General features: G+C 41.6%; 1 protein-coding gene across 3 annotated transcripts in view; it reads left to right on the forward strand.

Moving 5' to 3' along the window:
* Positions 1-251: 251 nt before the first annotated feature.
* Positions 252-19777, forward strand: part of ROCK2 (Rho associated coiled-coil containing protein kinase 2) — a 176085-nt gene continuing 156559 nt past the window's right edge. For all 3 annotated transcript variants that reach the window (XM_063442154.1, XM_063442156.1, XM_063442157.1), the window contains exon 1: positions 252-692. In XM_063442154.1, coding sequence (XP_063298224.1) covers positions 594-692 — 99 coding nt within the window. In that variant the 5' untranslated portion in view covers positions 252-593. The remainder of the gene's footprint in view (positions 693-19777) is intronic.

The raw sequence follows: 19777 nt of genomic DNA on the forward strand, positions 1-19777 counted from the left end.
CATTTTTGGCGCCAGGATCCAATTCCTAAGGACAAGCTGGCCCCGCCCCTCCTCACACACTCCGTCTTTCACTCTAGGAGCCAGGGACTCCTCCTTCAGCGCATGCGCAGTGGCTGCACGGAATCTTCCGCTACCTGGCAGATTTGCTTACTGCCCCGGACAGCTACCCTCCTGCGCATGCGCACTGAGCCAGCGCAGCGCTCCCTCCAGTGCATGCGCACAGAGCGCTCGGGACGCCTTCCATCCTGCGCCTGCGCACCCGGAGTGTGGGACAGGCAGCCCTGAACAGGAAGGGAAGAGCCGCGGGTTACACATTGCAGAGCCGCTGGCTCCATTCTCCGGAGAGCCACACGTCGGCTGGGAGCCCAGGAGGAGGCGGAGGTGGATAATGATAAGAAGGAGGAAGGTCACCCTCTCCTGAAGTGCACACACCCTCCTCCGTCTATGCCTCCCTGGGGGGCTCCCATGGCACTCACTCCCCCTGTCTGCTTCTCCTGCTGGGGCTGAGGTTGGCTCCTGCTGATCCCCTTTGCTTGGACTTTTCCTGCAGGAATCAGGACTTGTTACAGAGGACTTTATAAAGTGCTGGGAAGATGTCTTCCTCCATCCAGGACTCTATGATGAGCCGGCAGCAGAAGCTGGAGGGGATCCTGAGGAACCCACGCTCCCCCATCAATGTGGAGAGCCTGATGGTGAGTGAGTGTGGCTCTCACATAGGGCCAACAAACTTCTGACAGGGGTGGCCAGGAAGTAGACACTCTGCTGCTGAAGAACCCCTCTGATGCTGCCCTAGCCCAGTGGCAAGTAAAGCATCATGGGAGTTGTAGTTTCACAAGAACAGGAGATCTACTGCCCTCCCTTCCTTTAAGACATGAGTCCGCTGATGGCTAAACTTTTAGCACTTCAGATTTTAGAATTCCATCTCCTATGATGCAGAGTGACTGAGTACCATGGAATTTGTAGTTTCAAAAGGGTCATGTAGTCCACAAATGCTGGAAGGTTACTCTTTGATCAGAAGGGAGGTGGTATAAGCAAGGGCGTGTAAAAGGCAGAAGCCGAAGGTGTGTAAACAAATAAGGGGGTTCTATGTAGAAGGAATGATTCTGGGACAACGTTCTTAAAGTAGAGCAATCACCATGGGAACCAATGGAATGTCCTGGCTGATTGTTCCTCTTTTAGAACTTTGTCCCAGAATTGCTCTCTCACACACACAGCACTCTAACTGTATATTCTTGCGAATAGCAAAGCACAGAAAGTAAGTGCCTAAATATGTTACCTGTTGTGAAGGTGAGGCTACCATTTGGGAATAAATGAATCAGACCTTTCACCTTTTATCAAATGCTCTTGTTTATAGCTTATACACATGTATCTGAAAAGTTGTTTAGCTGTGCTTTTGTCTGTCCATACTCACATCCTTAAAAGTACTTTATGCAGAAAGTGAGTGTAAACACCAATCATACTGTGTAGAGTAACTGGTTTCGCAATTTAATTGTTATGGTGAAATGATCGGTTTGAATCATGTTAGTTCTATGATTTAGTCGTTTTTGTTGGGCTCAGAAGAAAGATACATTTCACAGATCACTGTCAAGCAGACAGCATATTCTTGTTAAACTAATTTGCATATATGATTGTTGTTCAGGCCTTCAATGGCTGCCCTGATGAGTTAATTATCTATATACCCTGTTCATGATTGTAGATTCAGTTGTAAATATAATTTTTGTTTAGAGTAGAGTAGAGTTGAGTATCTAATTAGCATAGATTGTATGTAATGACTCTAGGCCCAAGGGGTGTAGAATACTGTTGTCCCCTGCCCCCACCCCCCCAACTTTTCTTTGACATTACCTTCCATAAATTACTGCCTGGATAAAGCCAGGGGGAGAAAGTATGGGGGTTGCAAGTTTGACACACCTAGTCTGTAGGTTTTATTCACTAAGCAGTAAATTAGTCTAGTGCCCTACAGCTTGGAAAAAAAGTCTAGGCCAAAATAGAGTTGGGGAAAAAAAATTCTCTTAACTCAACCCACCACTAAGTTTACCTTTCACTTACATTTCTTGCATTCTGAATTGTGATGATTATCTCTCTTCACTGTGAAGTCATTGTGTATTTTGAGACTCAGGATTATAAGCAGTTATGGCGATTCTGTTCTTTTGAGCTCATTTCGTGAACAGTCTGTCTTTACCACAAAACCAGCAGACTTTATTTATTTTTTTTTAATTTAACTTTTTGCCTGAAAAAGGTTCCTGTTCTGGTTTTGACACGCCAAGACTCCTTTTTGGCTCATCTTGTGAAACCTCTTCACGGACCTGCAATATTTAAGTATGAAATAAAGTCTAGCACACCATGAACCTCTATGATGTAATGTTGTCAGGTGGCTGGCAATGATCTAGCTAGTAAAAGATGGTCATAATTCTGAATACTCCTGGCATTCATGTGATCTGTGCTTTCTAGTATTCTTTGTAAGGCTACGAAGAGTCCTTGCCTTATTTTTAGTATGCGTACATATGTCCTGCTGTCAATTTTTTTTTTTTTTTTAGTAAAGGAAGCTTATACAGTTGTAACATGCTGTCATCAATACATTGTTTTAATGATTAAGTGCATTTTATTATAATAAGCTTTTTGTGTTTTTTTAAAAATGTCATCACAGTGTCACTGATGTGAGCATTGGTCACAATAAGGGTTATATATAAAATATAATTCTGAGACCAGATCTGAAATTGGTGTAGTCGCCATGTAATTTCCCTGTTAATTCACCACTTTTTAGATCTTTGTCAAATTATTATATTTTTATACTGAACTCCCTGTGTATCCAGTGCAGTGGGTTCACATAGGACACTTTACTGCAGCAGGTATATCAGCACTATTTTATACCTAGAATGAGACATTTTGGGATCTGCAGCAAATACCTCTCTGATCACAGCTACAATAGATATCCCTTTGTGTGGCTTAACACTCTTTAATAGACTCTCACTTCGTAAAGTTTCTTTGCTGTACTATTAACCGTGTCAAAGGTTCTGTACTATTTGTTTTGCCTGTAACATATTGGAGCTTTTTATGCATTAGAAACTCCCATGCGTGAACAGCTGAGGAGTAACCTCCTCCTCTCCTCCTTGCAAAGTTGTAATGCTTTCTGTTAGTGGGAGTCATGTCTTAAAATAATTGACCTACACTTTAACTGCAACCAAAACCATGGAGGTGTTTGGAATTCACAGTATCCTGGTTGTCCAAAAGTTTGCTTTTGGCACCTCGCTTGTTTTTAAGATTCTAATGCCTCTGGGCTCCTACAACTGCTAGTCCCCTTTTTGTTTTCCTCTGTAAAGAACTTAAATTACATTTTCTAAGAAAGACGATTATATGTAAATACATTTCTTGATGGGTGAGGGCATGAAGATAAACATTGAGACCTCATTTGCTCTCTATATAAATAGACCAGTGTCCAAATATGCATTGAGTAGCATTGCTGGTCAAAAAAATCATCAATACCAGTTTTTAAGGGTACAAATCTGCATATTATGCCAACTATCACAACCCTCACTGAGAAGTACAAATTATCTGTATATTTGGGATTTGGACTGTGTGTATATGCCTTTGATCTCGGAGTATAGTTAGAAATATATGATCTGAAAGACTAAGCAGTAGTTCTACAAAGTTGCTATATTCTGTTGAAGCGACAAGTCTTATTTATTCCCCGTAGTTCCCATCCTTGCTGCTGCCAGGCGAAACTGTGTTAAAAGCGTTCTGAAATCCAAAGAGTTAAACCTTTCTCCAGCTGCCAAGATTGTGTCTTTCGGGTAATTGTGAGCCAACTTTCTTCGCCTCCAGACTGCACAGCAAAGATACAATTTCCCATGCTTGTTCTTTTACTCCATCATCGTCCTGGATGACACTTCAGTTATAGTCACATCAGCAGCTGCCTCGGCCCTTTTTCCTATTTTCTTTCCTTATTTGTATTTTTTAACATCTTTTCTCTCTTAGCATTCATTCCTTCCAAGTACATCCCAAAAGCATTTCTCTTTTCACACTGTGCTTTCTAATGCCATCTCCTCTGCCAGAGATGACTTGTAATCCTCTTGTTTCCTCCCCTCCCCCTTCATGTTTTGCAAACAACTTATTTTCTGTAGTTAATGTCCCCCCCCCCCCTCCAGGAGGAAAAGAGTTAACTAATAGAATCAATAGAATAGTCCTATTATTTTTCACTGAACTATGTACATAGACTGAATTACATTGGCTTATTGAAGGCTGACCTCTATTTTAGGGGAATTCTGATATATTGGCATTCCAAATGAAGAAATGTCATAATACACATATTACTCTCTGCAGCATGGAAATATCTCATCAGCCATTCCCAGATCGCATACCTATCTTATTTACTTTGTGACTTTTAGCCGTGCGTGACCTTGTATCGTTTGGCTTGTTCAACATTCTCTCATCTGGTAACAGAGTCCCCCATATGGGATACAACACATAGTCCAGCAGAATTAGATATATTATCGTCCTCAATGCAGGCAAGGACAATCTGACACCGCTTCTGCTGAATTTAAAATAACGTTCCTAGGTAGGCATGATCAGGCCACATTCACTGGAGTGCAAGGTAATATGGCTATTTGGCTAATGTTATTATTATTTTATTTATATAGCGCCATCAGATTCTGTAGTGCTGTACAATTGTTGGACTAACAGTCATGTAGTGCCGAAGGTTGCCTACTCACCTGGAGAGTCTAGACATCGTGCACCTTCTTCATTTAATTGTGTAACTAGATTCCTAGCTGAGTTCAGGAGTTCATTAAAATTATCATCTTGGAAAGCTCTTAAATACTTTTGGTGTCTCTTTTATATATTTTTTTTATTTTTTACACATTTAGTTTTATTTTACAGATAAACTGTATGAAAGTGAACTTCGTAATCCACAAAGGTTCATTACAGAGTCCTCTTAAAAAATTGGTATTTCATTTAAAGTTGCTGGGTAAAATGCTTGTAGTTCTATCCCATAATGTAACGCGTGCAGCAGTAAGCATTGTGAGATGAGTGTGGTATGAATAGCTAGAATTTGTCAACCTAGTCCTGAAGGCACACAAACAGGCCAGGATTTTGGCACTTTTAAAAAATTCTGTTCCTACCTACCAGGACTGTTAAAGTGCATTAAGGACAGGTATAAATTGCAACCAGCAACTTGGGTAGCACGGTGTGCCGATGAACTTTATTGGGTTCCATTAGCAGAACAAGAAATTGTTGCGAACTTGACAAGTGGTTTGCTAGTGTGGAGTTTTGTTTTTAATTTTTTAATTTTTTTTTTAATTGGCCATTTTAATAAAAAATTGCATTTTTTTTCAGTTCTCCACAATTACTGATTTAGTGAATAGTTCCCATTGTCTCTGTCAACATGTCATTTTTTTTTTCTCTAAATCCATCTCTTACACTTAGAATTGCTCAATCTCATTTTGAAGTTTAGTTTGGAACGTGTTTCCTAAACTTGACAGTATGTAAGGTGTCTTTATGAGTAACAATTCCCTTATCGCTAGAATCGGAGCAATCACGACTAATGGTGCTCTGTGTGTAACTGGCAGGCTAATTGATTTTCTTTCTCTTTAAAATAGGATTTAATTTGCTTCAAGTGGATCAGCGACTAATGTGTATCTGCTTGAACAGTAATGGCTCTATAATTACTGGTAAAGAAAAGTAGAAAGCTAAGCTAACAATGGAATAATAATCTTTTTAAAACAATCTGCTTTAAAGGCAGCTGTTGATTGACAGTGAACTTATAAAATTGTTTCTTTGTATGTAACTTCTAACCATTTTCATGGATCCTGTGTTCTGATGTGCGTTAGTGTTGTTGTTGTTGTTGTTGTTATCATGTATATATATAGCGCCAACATATTCCGCAGCGCTTTACAATATTATAAGAGGAGGGATTTAACTATAAATAGGACACTTATAAGAAAACTTACAGGAGCGATAGGTTGAAGAGGATCCTGCTCAAATAAGCTTACAGTCTTTAGGAGGTGGGGTGTAAAACACATTACGACAGGAAATAGCAATCAAATAAAGTGGGAGTGAAGCAGAGCTGGAGGAGAGAGTAAATTGCTGCCTTTTAGGAGAGAGCAAGAGACAGGTATGTGAGGTAGAGGTTACTCTGGGAGGCTGTAAGCTTTCCTAAAGAGATGGGTTTTCAGGCACCTTTTAAATGATTGAAGACTAGGGGAGAGTCTGATGGCGGTAGGCAGGCTATTCCATAGGAAGAGAGCCGCCCGCGAGAAGTCCTGCAAGCGTGAGTTGGCCGTATGGGTGCGAGCAGCGGACAGGAGAAAGTCATGGGCAGAGTGGAGGTATTGATGTCTTCTACCTGTATTCTGCTCAGTTTTGTATCATCTGTATATGGCAAGTAAAAATTCACCCCTAGTGAGTACGCTTTCAAAGACTGGCTAGTACCAAATTTCAAGCCCTGCATAAGTGTGTGTGTATATGTATATGTATGTGTGTGTGTGTGTATATATATATATATATATATATATATATATAATATATATTTTTTATGGTCAGGTCTGGCAGCTATAGGCTACAAGAATTGTCAACACAAGTATCAAGCATGTCTGTGTATGTACCATATTTATCGGCGTATAACACGCACTTTTTCTCCCTGAAAATAGGGGGAAAATGATGGGTGCGTGTTATACGCCGATATCCCATATTTACTTACCTGTCTTGAAGCGTGGGCCGGTGTTCAGCGCGCACCGCGGTACTGGAACTTCAATTTCAGGTTCCGGTTTCCGGCGGGACTGAAAGGAAGTGTGCACACTTCCTTTCAGTCCCGCCGGAAACCGGAACCTGAAATTGAAGTTCCAGTACCGCGGTGCGCGCTGTGAAGCCGGCCCACGCTTCAAGACAGGTAAGTAAATATGGGACAAGGGGAGGGGGTGGAGAATACTAGGGGATGAGGGGAGGGGGTGGAGAATACTATGGGATGAGGGGGGGGGGGGAAATTTCCTGGAATTTCCTTCTTAAAATGAGGTGCGTGTTATACGCCGATAAATACGGTATATGCTGTATAGTCCTTTGCCTTTTCCTATTGCCTGTCTGTGATAATTTAAATGGCAATAGCTTCTGACTAGTATTTACCAACTAGTTTAAAAACCATTGGGTCTGTTTACATAGAGGCATGTGAATATTAAATGCATCTTCCTATGGGTTTTCTGTGAGCCTCACACTTTGCTGTTAGTATAGGTTAGAGACTATGCTGAGTGAGCGGCAGACAAACTGGATATAGGGAGATATATATATTTTGTAAGCCTCAAACTCTTATGTCATGATTAAAAATAACCTGGCACAGTAAACCTTTAATAAGAAGACTTCATGTTTGTAGAATTTACTGCATTGCTAATGACATGAGAAGAAATGCAGTGTGGGTGTCCAGTGCTCCTATTCTGTATGCATACTGTTGCCCTGGTGTAACCTCACTCCTGATGGCTGAAGATATCCGCTATGGCCTTTGTTACAATAAGCTGCCCCTTTCTGGCAGCACTGAGAGCAGATAGGAATTTGGCACACCTGCCAGGGCTGAATTCCCCTAACCAACGTCTAGCGAGCGAGTGGAATGTTTCATCCCGGAAATAAGGAATCCAAACGGAATTTCTCATTCTAGGCAGGAATAGCTAAGTTGGCAACATTTTCTAAGTCAGCTGTGTATTCAATTTGCCTGTTTTGGCGTAAGATTTGAAATTCCCTTTTGAATTCACTGGGATTTTCCCGTAATTCACACTTTATTAAGTAACCTTGAGGGGCACTCGCTACAAGAATTCAACACGAATTTGACGTTTCAGGTATTAAATAGCTGAATTGGCAAAAATATACAAGTCAACTGTGTGTTAGAATTGTAAAATTTACTTTTAATTCCCAATAATGTGCATTTCAGTGAGAATAGAAAGATTTGGGCAGAAATAGCCCAGCTGTGAATCTGCTATTTTTGTTCTTTACTATTTAATTCAGAGTTTTGTTGTGTTTGCATTGTGTTTTTTTTTTTTTTTTTTTCCTGTAACCCTTCTGATTATGTTAGTATCTCACAATGAAGACTGTACTACGGGAAGGAGGAGGTGAAGTGGTGTTGAATTTATTTCATTCTCCTTTTCTTTCTCTCTGTGAGTCTGTGCTGGCTCCAGCAAGGGGAAATGGTAGGAAAAGACCACGCCTCAGACAGAAATGTCCCTTGAAGTTATCAGCTGAACTGTCTTTGAATAAGAGGATTCCTCCACAGCCCCACTCTTCCCCACTCTTCCCCCCACAGGGGGTGTCACAGCCGCACAAACACACTTTATTTGGAGACTTCATGCAAACTTGGATATAGTTCTCAGAACCAAGGAGTTGCAGATGAATTACATTGATAATGCCAGTGTGTGTGATTCTATCATAATGTTGTGTTTATTTTTTAAAAGAATGCTGGCTCTGTATTAATTCTAGCTGTCAGAGGGCACACAGCACTAAATGTATGTAAACCATAAGGCTTCACGGTGTACTTAATTCAGGTTTTTTTATTTTTTTTTGTTTATTTTTTCCTTGGGGCTCTACAAGGGACATTTTATCAAATTGTGAATTTTCTTTAACACTAAACGTCAAAGCTTTTGTTTGGGGTTTGACAATTGAGAGAGAGAAATGCAAGCTTTAGACCAGCATAGCCCAGCAAAAAATAAATAAAATATATATTCTCTTTCAAAGTTTATTGGGTTGTTTAGTATCGAGCTATAGAGCTATAAAGTCCTAATGTGTTTTACACCCCACCTCCCATAGAATGTAAGCTCGATTGAGCAGGGTCCTCTTCAACCTATTGTTCCTGTAAGTTTATTTGTAATTGTCCTATTTATAGCTAAATCCCCTCTCATAATATTGTAAAGCGCTATGGAATCTGTTGGTGCTATATAAATGGCGATAATAATAATAATAAAAACAAAATTGTAATTGGAAAAAAATATATTTTCTCCTGAGTAAACAGACCTATCCCGGTTCAGTAAGGTGTCTAATTACTAATGTATATACCACTGGATTGGTATGTAAGCTGTAATCCTCTGCCTCCCCCCCTCCCCTTTGAGGCGTTTTACCGGTATTTACTGCCTGTCCTCAGCAAGTTTAGCTGCTGACTGTAGCCAAGTATCACCTGGAATCCTGCTGTGTAATGAGGCTGTAAACCTGTGGACTAAGACCTTCTCTGCTGTCAGTAAATGACTTAAAATAACATCCACAACAAGGTTTGCTCTTCAATAATGTAGCAGTATAGCCCCCGTAGAGTTGCAAGATCACCATGTTTGATTCAAAGAGCACAGCAATCCAAGGCATGTAATACTATAGTAAATGCCTCCTATGTATAATTCAATTACTTTAGGATTTGTCTTTAAAATGAATATTATTCTGATTACATTTTATGAGTAGTAAGAATTGATTTTAGCAAAAGAAGCAATATAAATGTGGAAGTAATATTGGTAATTAATCGTTATGGTGGTGATTAGTAGACTAATCACAATAGAACAAATTGATTCCTTCGTTTTTTGCCGAACTAATTTCTTTGTCCAACGATCAGCTGCACTGAGCAAATTCAAAACCTGTTGAATGGAATATGTGCACAAATCTAATGATTACTAAAAGTGGACTGGATGATGATAGTCAATTTTTATTTAATTTGCACCCTCTGCTTTATCCATACTTGTTACCTCAACTTATGTTGATGAGATTATGTAAGTACTAAAAACATATAAATGCAATAGGTGGGTCAATTGTATACAATAAATGCATCTTACTGACTTACTGTCATTTTGTACCATATGAGGTTTGAATAAATTAGACATAAAAAAAAAAATTAACAAACTAAAATCTGCTTCTGCTGGGGACTTTGAATAATTTGAAAAGACCCCCGATGGTGACATTGGTGCTGGGGGGCCAGGGAAGTAACACAGTGTCAGTTTTGTTGCTGCTACATTTACGTACATCTGCTGGTGTTTTTCTTCATTCCTTACCCATCAGATGTATTGTGTTCTATTTAAAGGATCACTAGAGGGTCAGGAACACAAACATGTATTCCTGACCCTATAGTGTTAACACCACCATCTAGCCCCCCCCCCCCCCCCCCGGCCCCTCATGCCTCCATAAATATAGCAAAATATTACTGTATTCAAGCCTGAAGCTGTAACTCTGCATGCTGTTAGACACAGAAAAACAAGCAGTCTGCTGGCATCATTTGAAGTAGTGGCCTGATCCATTCACAATGCTTCCCCATAGGATTGGCTGAGACTGACAAGGAGGCAGATCAGGGGCAGAACCAGCATGATTCAAACACAGCCCTGGCCAATCAGCATCTCCTCATAGAGATTAATTGAATCAATGAATCTCTATGAGGAAAGTTCAGTGTCTGCATGCAGAGGGAGGAGATACTGAATGTTTGGATGCATTTTAGGCAGCCATGACCCAGGAAGGATCTCTAACAGCCATCTAAGGTGTGGCCAGTGAAGTTATCACTAGGCTGTAATGTAAACACTGCATTTTCTCTGAAAAGACAGTGTTTACAGCAAAAAGCCTGAAGTGAATGATTCTACTCACCTGAACAAATCCAATAAGCTGTAGTTGTTCTGGTGACAATAGTGTCCCTTTAAATACTGTGCTGGTTTTGTTTGTTTCCTGGAACTTAGAATAGTGTTTTCCTCAGAGCTACTCCTATCACCCGGCATAAACCTATGTATCAGCATATCCTGACTGGCTGCATTTTGCTCTGGTAATCCCTAACATCTGGCCTCCAGGGAAGGAAAGGCTTATCTAACTTTCTTTTTAATGAATCACATTCTTGGAATCTTTGGATCTCTTTATACACCTGAAGTGTTGTGCTTTTTCTATTTTCTTACTAAATTTCATCGAAGGAGAGCACCGTGAATTACCTTATGCGCCATACTTGATCCAGTATTGTTGTTCATTGTTCAGGTTACGTTCTCTGAGAAAATCCTTTTTGAAAGAAGGCTTTAGTCCAGGTTAGATAAATGTATCTGAATAGGGACAGTGTGCCCAACATACTGCAGTGAGCTGGGTCCAGCCGGGTACAGCTCTGACACTCCATGGGGGTCTCACACCATTTACTCAATTCTTATCAAATCCACATGTTCAAGAGATAACATTGGTAGTGACTGTAATAAATTATTAAACCTATAGATATAAGACTTTCTGCTGTTCATCTGTAACTTCCAACAGAGGCTGACGGTGTTGTACCTCAACAGTTGGGTATTTACAATCAATCTTCCTGCAGCGTTCTATTTACCTATGTTCAATGTTTAAAAATAAACTTTTTTTTTATGTTGTCATGCATTTGTGTATGTGTATATACCCTGATCATCGACCACAATAAAACCACCTGGCTAATATCGTGTAGGGCCCCCTCGTGCTGCCGTAACTGCTCTGATGCGTCGAGACCAAGACTACAGTATATGGTTGTCTAAAAAAACAAAAAACTTGTGAATAAAAAAAACATCAATCCAGTTGTTCATCTGATTTGAGACCAACTACCTATTAAAAAAATAAAAAAAAAGGATTCTAGTTCTAAAAACGCACAATGTTATCACTGAAACAATGGTGTAACAATGAAACTATTATCAAGATGTCGTGTTACAAATACCAATGAAGGTGTATAGTTGCAAATTATGTGGAAATTGACATGAACAGTGCTATCTCAGATAATAGTAGCAACCTCCTTCTCCTGAAACTTGTCTTGAAAACTAGCAGTTTGTTTGCAACGGACATCAAAACATAACCACTTGTATTTGTAGAATCTCTATTGGTTTGCCCCCCAATGAAATTAAGTTATGCTTACTTGAAATAAGTAAAATCCAAATGCTTCTACTGTGGTCTATCTTTGCTGTAATGATTTTAAAGTTCAGGTGGGGTGTTGCGCTCAAAGGCTCTAAAACCTGCCTTTGTGAGTTAGAACCACTCACAATAGGCATAGAATGAGAGAGATCTCCTTGTGTAAAATCATAAGATCTTTATTAGGTGACATAGGTTATGCTTACTTGAAAATTCGGGGCAGAGTCAAGCAGCCGGAACAGATGGACACACTCCCTCTAAGTCTGATGCAAGGCAAAATTATTATCTTCTTTTATTGCTCTATAAGCCTGATTTGGGGAATATTTATAAAATTCCTGTGTCTGCAGTAACACTGGGTTGCAAGGCCAAAAAACAAAGACAGGGATCCAGTGCCACGGGTCTTAGTAATCCACTTTCAAAACAGTATGGATGAAGATGCAATCTTAGCGGCCATCCCTACAGCTTTGAGACAATGTCAATTACCTTTTATGCAGACCTCTCTGGCGGTACATTGGCTCAGAGGTCTCTTTGACCAACGCTTCTCTGGCTCCGCCTGCCTTCTTCCCTTAGTCTTCCTGCTGCCATCTTTTCCCCAGGTGAACAACGCACATACACCAGTCCATCCATCTGATCTAAAAGAAAAGATGATTCGTCAGTCCATGCAATCTTCTTTCATTGCTCCATGGTACAGTTCTGACTCTCATGTCCCCATTGAAGGTGCTTATGACGGTGGACAGGGGTCATCATGGGCACTCTGACTGGTCTGTGTCTTCGCAGCCCCATACACTGCAAACTGTGTTGCACTGTATGTTCTGACACCCCTCTATCATGGCCAACATTTTGGTCTGATTACACAGAAAATATATTGTATCTCAGACGGGCTAGCCTTTGCTCCTCGCGTGCATGAAGGAGTCTGGGGCGCCCATTACCCTGATGCTGGTTCACTGGTTGTCCTTTCTTGCACGACTATTGATAGGCACTAACCACTACATACAGGGAATACCCCACAAGACTTGCCATTCTGGAGATGCTCTGATCCAGTAAAGTAGCCATCACTATTTGGCCTTTGTCAAGATCTTTTTACTTGCCCATTTTCTTGCTAACACATTAAATTCAAGAACCGACTGCCCACTTGCTGCCCAATATATCCCACCCCTTGACATGTGCCATTGTAACAATATAATCAATGTTCTTCACTTCACCTTCACTGACCAAGAACCAACAATGGACTGTGCAGTGTGTCTATATATAAGTATCTGTGAGTGTACATAGAGTACGCTATGTGTGCTTGCAGTGGCAAATAATATTTCTGCTGAATGCCACAATAGGAGAACCTCTTCGACAGCATCCTCCCTGCAGTTTAGCTATTTATAGAAATAAGAATCATGGAACTGGGTTTCTGCCAATCATACTTTCCATTTATATACCGAGAGGCTTAATTAAAGGGACTCTCCTGGCACCAGTGTTACTAAATATCTGTTACATCATGCAGGAATAATTCAGATTTTTATTAATTTAATATATCCTGTATGTATATTTATATTTTGGGGGGGAGTGGTGGGGGTGCAAAACTTCTTGCATCATAAGCCTGCCCCCTATATCCTCACTCTAAGAGCAAGTGTTAAGACTCCCATTGCACTTTTACATGTTCAGCCCTGTGCTTCTGACATGTCATGTCGCAGTGCCAACTATTTACAGAGATAAGGGATATAAAGGTAGTTCGCCAGCTGTCAGGAAATGACTTAATGTTGTCAGGGTGTTATGGATATTTAGTGCTGTAGCATCCTTTAGCTCATACAGCCCTTTTTTTTTTTTTTTTTTTTCTTTTTTTTTTTTACATTGCTAGTGGGAATGTCACTCTACTGCCCAAGTTGTAATTAAAAAAAATAAAAAAAATCACTGTTTAGTAGATATACACCTAATGAACATGCATGCATTTAATTGTACTTTTATTTATTTTATTCATTGGAGGTCAATCTAAAAATAGCTTACTAAAGCCCAGACTTTCTGTTGCTGTCCGATCACAGACTTTGCAATACAGCTCAATGAGAAGTCTTTACAAGGCAGGTGCTCTGGGCCATTGCTGCCTCTTAAAGGTTCAGCTCCACTAAGCTAATCAAATCGGAAGGTAATAGGACCGGTTGTCTAACAGCCAAGGGGTGTAACAAAGTTAATTAATAAAAGTCTTGCAGCGCTGGGTTTAGGTCAGGGAGCAGCACAATAAACACTGTAGTGCGTTTTAGTAGTGGTTATGGTGCTTGGAGTGTTCCTTTAAAAACCCTGGGAAGTGAATGTTTTCTGTTTAAATCCAAGTCAGATTTTAGACCGTATTTATCCCATTAAATTAATTTGTGTCTATGTAACAATCTAATTTGGTTTGCATTGTCTCACCTTAATAGCCTATTCCTGGAACTTGATTTAGTGTAAGTGGTAGGATGGCATGTAAATGGTTTAGCACACTTCGTGGAAGTCCTGTTACTTCTCACCAAGGCATTCTAAGCTCTCTTCAAATGTCAGCAGTGCTTAGTGATCCTGCATCATGTAAGAACTGTGTAAAGCGTTCAGTAAACATTGTCTCCCTGGTTATCTACTACTAGCCAAAAATGTGCTTTCTGCAGTAGAAATACATTTGTGGAGTGCTGGAGAATTAAAAAAAAATATATATATATTTTAAAGGGACACTGTAGGCACCCAGACCACTTCAGCCCATTGAAGTAGTCTGGGTGCCAACTCCCATCACCCTTAACCCTTACACCCTTAAAGTGTAATTATTGCAGACAGCCACTAGTGGGACTTCTGGGTTTTTTAGATGACTTTTGGTTGTCTAAACGATGCTGGACGTCCTCACACTATGCATGAGGACCTCCAGCATCTCCGGAATCCCCATAAGAAAGCATTAAAGAATGCTTTCCTATGGGGAGGTCTAATGCACACACGTGGCCATGGCCGCACATGCACATTAGGTCTCTGCCGTCAGCGGGGGAGGAGCGAGGGACATTGCGCTGGATTCAGGTAATGGGGTGGGGGTGGGGGGAGGGTTGGAGGGGGGCACTCCAGGATTCTACAGTGCCAGGAAAACTGGTTTGTTTTCCTGGCATTAGAGAATACCTTTAAAGTAAACATATATTCCTAACATTGGGATATTTCTCCACTATTGTCCCCCCCCCCCTCCCTGGCCCCCACCCATGAGCAGTCTGTGGGGGCCCTAAATGTCAATGGATGGACCTCCCCCTGGCCCCCACCCATAAGCGGCGGGTGGGGGCCCTAAGATAACACGGGGGTGGGAAGACCTATTGTCCTGTCCCCTGGCTCCCACCCAGTAGAGGCTGGTAAGGGCCCTAAATGACAATGGACAGATTACCTATTTCTCTCTCCCCCCCCCCCCCCTCCCCAACCCCACACATAAGCGGTGGGTGGAGGCCCTAAGAAAAGACAGGGGGGCTGGGGGGAGACCTATTGTCCACCGGCGGCTCACTGTTTAGGTAACATGCCCCTACTCGAGGCATAGTGAGTAGGGGCATTCGGGAAATTTTAATCTCCCTTATGCTATTATGGGGGTCATATTGACCCCCATAGAGTGAGGGAGGACATGTGGGGGGGTTAGAAAGTGGCAGAGAGCACAGCTCCCTGATGCTTCTATTTTTACATATTACAAGGAGGGATTGTAATAAACAAACGAACAAACGAACACAGACATTCGGGCTTTGTTTGTTCGTTTGATATTTCTATTCATTAAATCGTCTTTCTGATGAATGAATAGTTGAAATTCCCATCCGAATGCCGAACTTTGCATGCACAGGAATTTCACAGCGCTATGCAGTGTGGGCAGATGACTTGTCCCACAGGGCCTCATCTACCCACACAAAGATGGGGGCACCTAAGTCCGGGCAGAAAATAAACATTAAATATAGGTACTATAGGGGCTTAGGGGGCAACCAGGGGGGCTATTAGATGTATTGGAGTCGGGAGGGGGGTTAAAAAAACAAAACAAAACTGATGCGGCCATGACAGTGCCGCTTTAATAATCCCAGTAACTAAGATGTATAGTCTTTAATATGTAAATTTTACTTTATTATGCATTTTCTTAATTGTTGTGACAAGCTAAAAAAAAAAAATTATCTGACGTGGATATGTTGTGTTCAGAAAGGGTGGATGATTTGGGGTATATTTAAACAAAATTAAAAAAAGCAAAAAAAAAACAAACTTTAGTAGGGATTTAAACGCTACTCACACAAAACTGCGAGACATTGCATGCCATCATAACTATGTTACAGTGCACTCTGTGCCGGATGGCATGTATTGCCCCAATGTCAGGAGGGGGTAAACAAAGGTATACTACATGGAACTTTATGGTGGAAGAGGTAGTCAGGAAAAGTGGAAGATTTGTAACTTTTAATTTTTTTCTTTCAATTTGGCTATTTTGACTTTGAATTTAAACATTCCCCTTGTCAACTTTGTGGATAACTCCATTCTAATTCCCAATCTAAAGTATACTTCATTTAATTGATTTATATGTTAAAGTGGCTCTGCCTCCTTCTGGGGTCTTGCTGTGCATGGGAAAGTTAGTCTTTACTTACCTGGACATGTCCCTTGTGGGCAGTAGTACCATGTTCCTCCTCGTGGTCCTCTTCAGCTCCTGGCACATTATCTGGCAGGAGCAGATGTCAGAGAAGTATTATCGCGCATGTGCAAGAGCACAGACCTGACATCTATGGAGGACCACACAAGATCCTTCATAGAAAGAGCTGTCACTATTGGTGGCGGAGTGCTTGACAAGGCTTTACAAACAGTAGCTGTGTTTTTTGTTAAGCGCAGGAAAAAAATACATAAGACAAAGTAGTCCCTATTTTAGTGAAATTCCAACACAGCCTTTATGAGCAATTCATAATGATTTTATCTTTGTGAAATGCTCATTTGGGGAGGGTGGAGTGACAGAGCCGTTTATATAAGTAAGGGGAGGGTTTAGTAACGACCTGCTGTGTGGCGCTGTTCCTCTATTGTTACATCTGTTTTAGGTGTAGGTATCTCTTAAAATACTACTGTGATTAAGATACACATGCTTAGAACCCTTGGGGTTAAGTGTGTTTAATCCACTCATGTCAGCTTTCTTTCCATTGACGTGCTATTCCCGCTTCCTCTTGAGTGGTCCTCGATCCACACACCTGTTGCACATGCCCAGAAATGACCCAGTGTGTCAACTGTGACCTTTAACAGTGATGAGTCACTTCTGTAATGTGTCCTTTGCTGACGTACATTTCTGTGGGTTTTTATTTTTCCCTTTTTTTTTTTTAAAAACCCCAACACAGTTTTGGACTGGTGACTTTGAATGCGACGTTGGGTTAAGAATGCAGAACTGTACACATTTGGGTACCAATTACACAAAACTTTCCTTAGGCCAACATGACTAGATGGGATTAAAGAAAACAAGTTGTGGACCCTGATAATGGGGACCCTCATTCTTATTATCCAATTATACCAGAGGTCAAAATATTTGTGTTAACTTGGATTTTGAAACGAAATGTGAATTGGGCAATCCATTAACTATAGCCACATTAAAGTTTTCTGGGTAGGGGTGAATGTATAAAATAAGGGCTAAACTGATGTGAAATATCTAACAACCTTTTAATATTGAACCAAATTGATGTGTGCTTTTTTTTTGTCCTTGGCCATGTAGATAATGTAAGTGGGTGGGTTAAAATCAAACCGTGAAATGATGTGAATGTGTCTGTAGCTATTTAAATATATTTATATGCACTGGCAGAACTTATGTAGAGAGGGTCCTGGTGCCATAAATGTTTTTTGCCCCCTGCTTCCAATGCAAGGGTGACAAAAATCTAAATAATCAACTCTTGTGAAACTCCCATGATTTTGTCAGTTAGGGATCTACAATTTACCCATCTTTGCAGGATTGTATTGGTGAGCAGTGTTTGTGTGTTTCGTATGGTGTTTGTGTGTGAATGGAAGAGTGTATTTGTATGTACTGTTGAGGTTTGAATTTGTCAGATACATTGTGTCAGAGTACTATGTAACAGCATTCTAAATTTACCACTGCCATGGATCCCAAACCTTAAAGCGGCACTGTCATGCCGAATCCCGTTTTTTTTTTTAACCCCCCTCCCGCCTCCACTACATCCAATCGACCCCCTAGTCACCCCCAATTGCCCCTAAGCCCCCCACATTACCTCTTTTTAATTCTTTATCTTCTGCCCCGATCTTTATTCAGGGCGCCGCCATCTTTGTGTGGGTAGGTGAAGTCCCTGTGGGACACGTCATCTACCCACACTACACAGACTGTGAGATTCCCGCACATGCCCAGTGAAACACCTGGACATGCGAACGGGAATTTCACCTATTCATTCATTCATCAGACAGACGAATGAATGAATAGAAAAAATCAGATGAACAAACTAACACTGTGTATAAGTGTTAGTTTGTTCGTTCAGTTTATTACAAGGAGGGAGCTACCGGCGTGCAGCTCCCTCCTTGTAATATGTAACTATAGAAGCGGCAGGGAGCAGTGCTCCCCACCACTTCATAAGCCCCCCAGGTCCCCTCCTCACTCTATGGGGGTCAATATGACCCCCATAATAGCACAAGGGAGATTAAAATCTCCCCAATACCCCTACTCGCTATACCGCGAGTAGGGGCATGTCCACTAAACAGTGAGCAGCCTGTGGCTGCTCACTGTAAAAAAAAAAAAAAATGGTAATAAGGGGGGGACCTACTGCCCCCCCGGCCCCCACCCCTGCGCGGTGGGTGGGGGCCCTAATAAAACAATAAGGGGGGGGGACCTACTGTCCTCCCCCCCCCCGGCCCCCACCCCTGCGCGGTGGGTGGGGGCCCTAATAAAACAATAAGGGGGGGGACCTACTGTCCTCCCCCCCTGGCCCCCACCCCTGCGCGGTGAGTGGGGGCCCTAATAAAAATATAAGGGGGGGACCTACTGTCCTCCCCCCTGGCCCCCACCCCTGCGCGGTGGGTGGGGGCCCTAATAAAACAATAAGTGGGGGGGGACCTACTGTTCTCCCCCCTGGCCCCCACCCCTGAGCGGTGGGTGGGGGCCCTAATAAAACAATAAGGGGGAGGACCTACTGTCCTCCCCCCCTGGCCCCCACCCCTGCGCGGTGGGTGGGGGCCCTAAATGACCCCCCCCCCATCAAGGTGACTAGGGGTCCCAAGCCCCTAGTCACCCCCCACCCAAAACATTCTATCCCCTACCTACCCCCCTCACCCTAAAAATAGTGAGGGGGGAATAAAATAACTAACCTGTAAAAAAAAAAAAAAAAATAAACTTATCATTTGACGTCTTTTTTTTCTAAATTCTTCTTACTTCAGCCCCCCAAAAGGCCAAATAAAAATCCATAAACCCGTCGCACTTTAAAAAACAAAACAAAACAAAAAAAACGAGCGCAAACAAAAATTAATCCATCTTCACCCATGGAGGGCACGCCGCGTACTGAGCTCCGCAGGGCGGGTCAAGGCTTATAAAGCCTTGCCCCGCCCTGCAATTAGGCTTAGAACACAATGATTGGTTGGTTTAAGCCAATCAGAGTGCTCTGTCATTTTACACAGCGTGGGAAAATTCAAAAGAACTTTCCCACGCTGTGTAAAATGACAGATCACTGTGATTGGATGGTTTTCAAGCCATCCAATCACAGTGCTCTGTGTCATTTTACAAGCGTGGGAAAATTCCAAAGAACTTTCCCACGCTTGTAAAATGACACAGAGCAGTGTGATTGGATGGATTTCAAGCCATCCAATCACAGTGCTCTGTGTCATTTTACACAGCGTGGGAAAATTTAACTTTCCCACGCTGTGTAAAATGACACAGAGCACTATGATTGGATGGTTTGAAATCCATCCAATCACAGTGCTCTGTGTCATTTTACAAGCGTGGGAAAGTTCTTTTGAATTTTCCCACGCTGTGTAAAATGACACAGAGCACTCTGATTGGCTTAAA

Source organism: Pelobates fuscus, chromosome 2 (assembly GCF_036172605.1).
Source record: "Pelobates fuscus isolate aPelFus1 chromosome 2, aPelFus1.pri, whole genome shotgun sequence".
Taxonomy (NCBI): domain Eukaryota; kingdom Metazoa; phylum Chordata; class Amphibia; order Anura; family Pelobatidae; genus Pelobates; species Pelobates fuscus.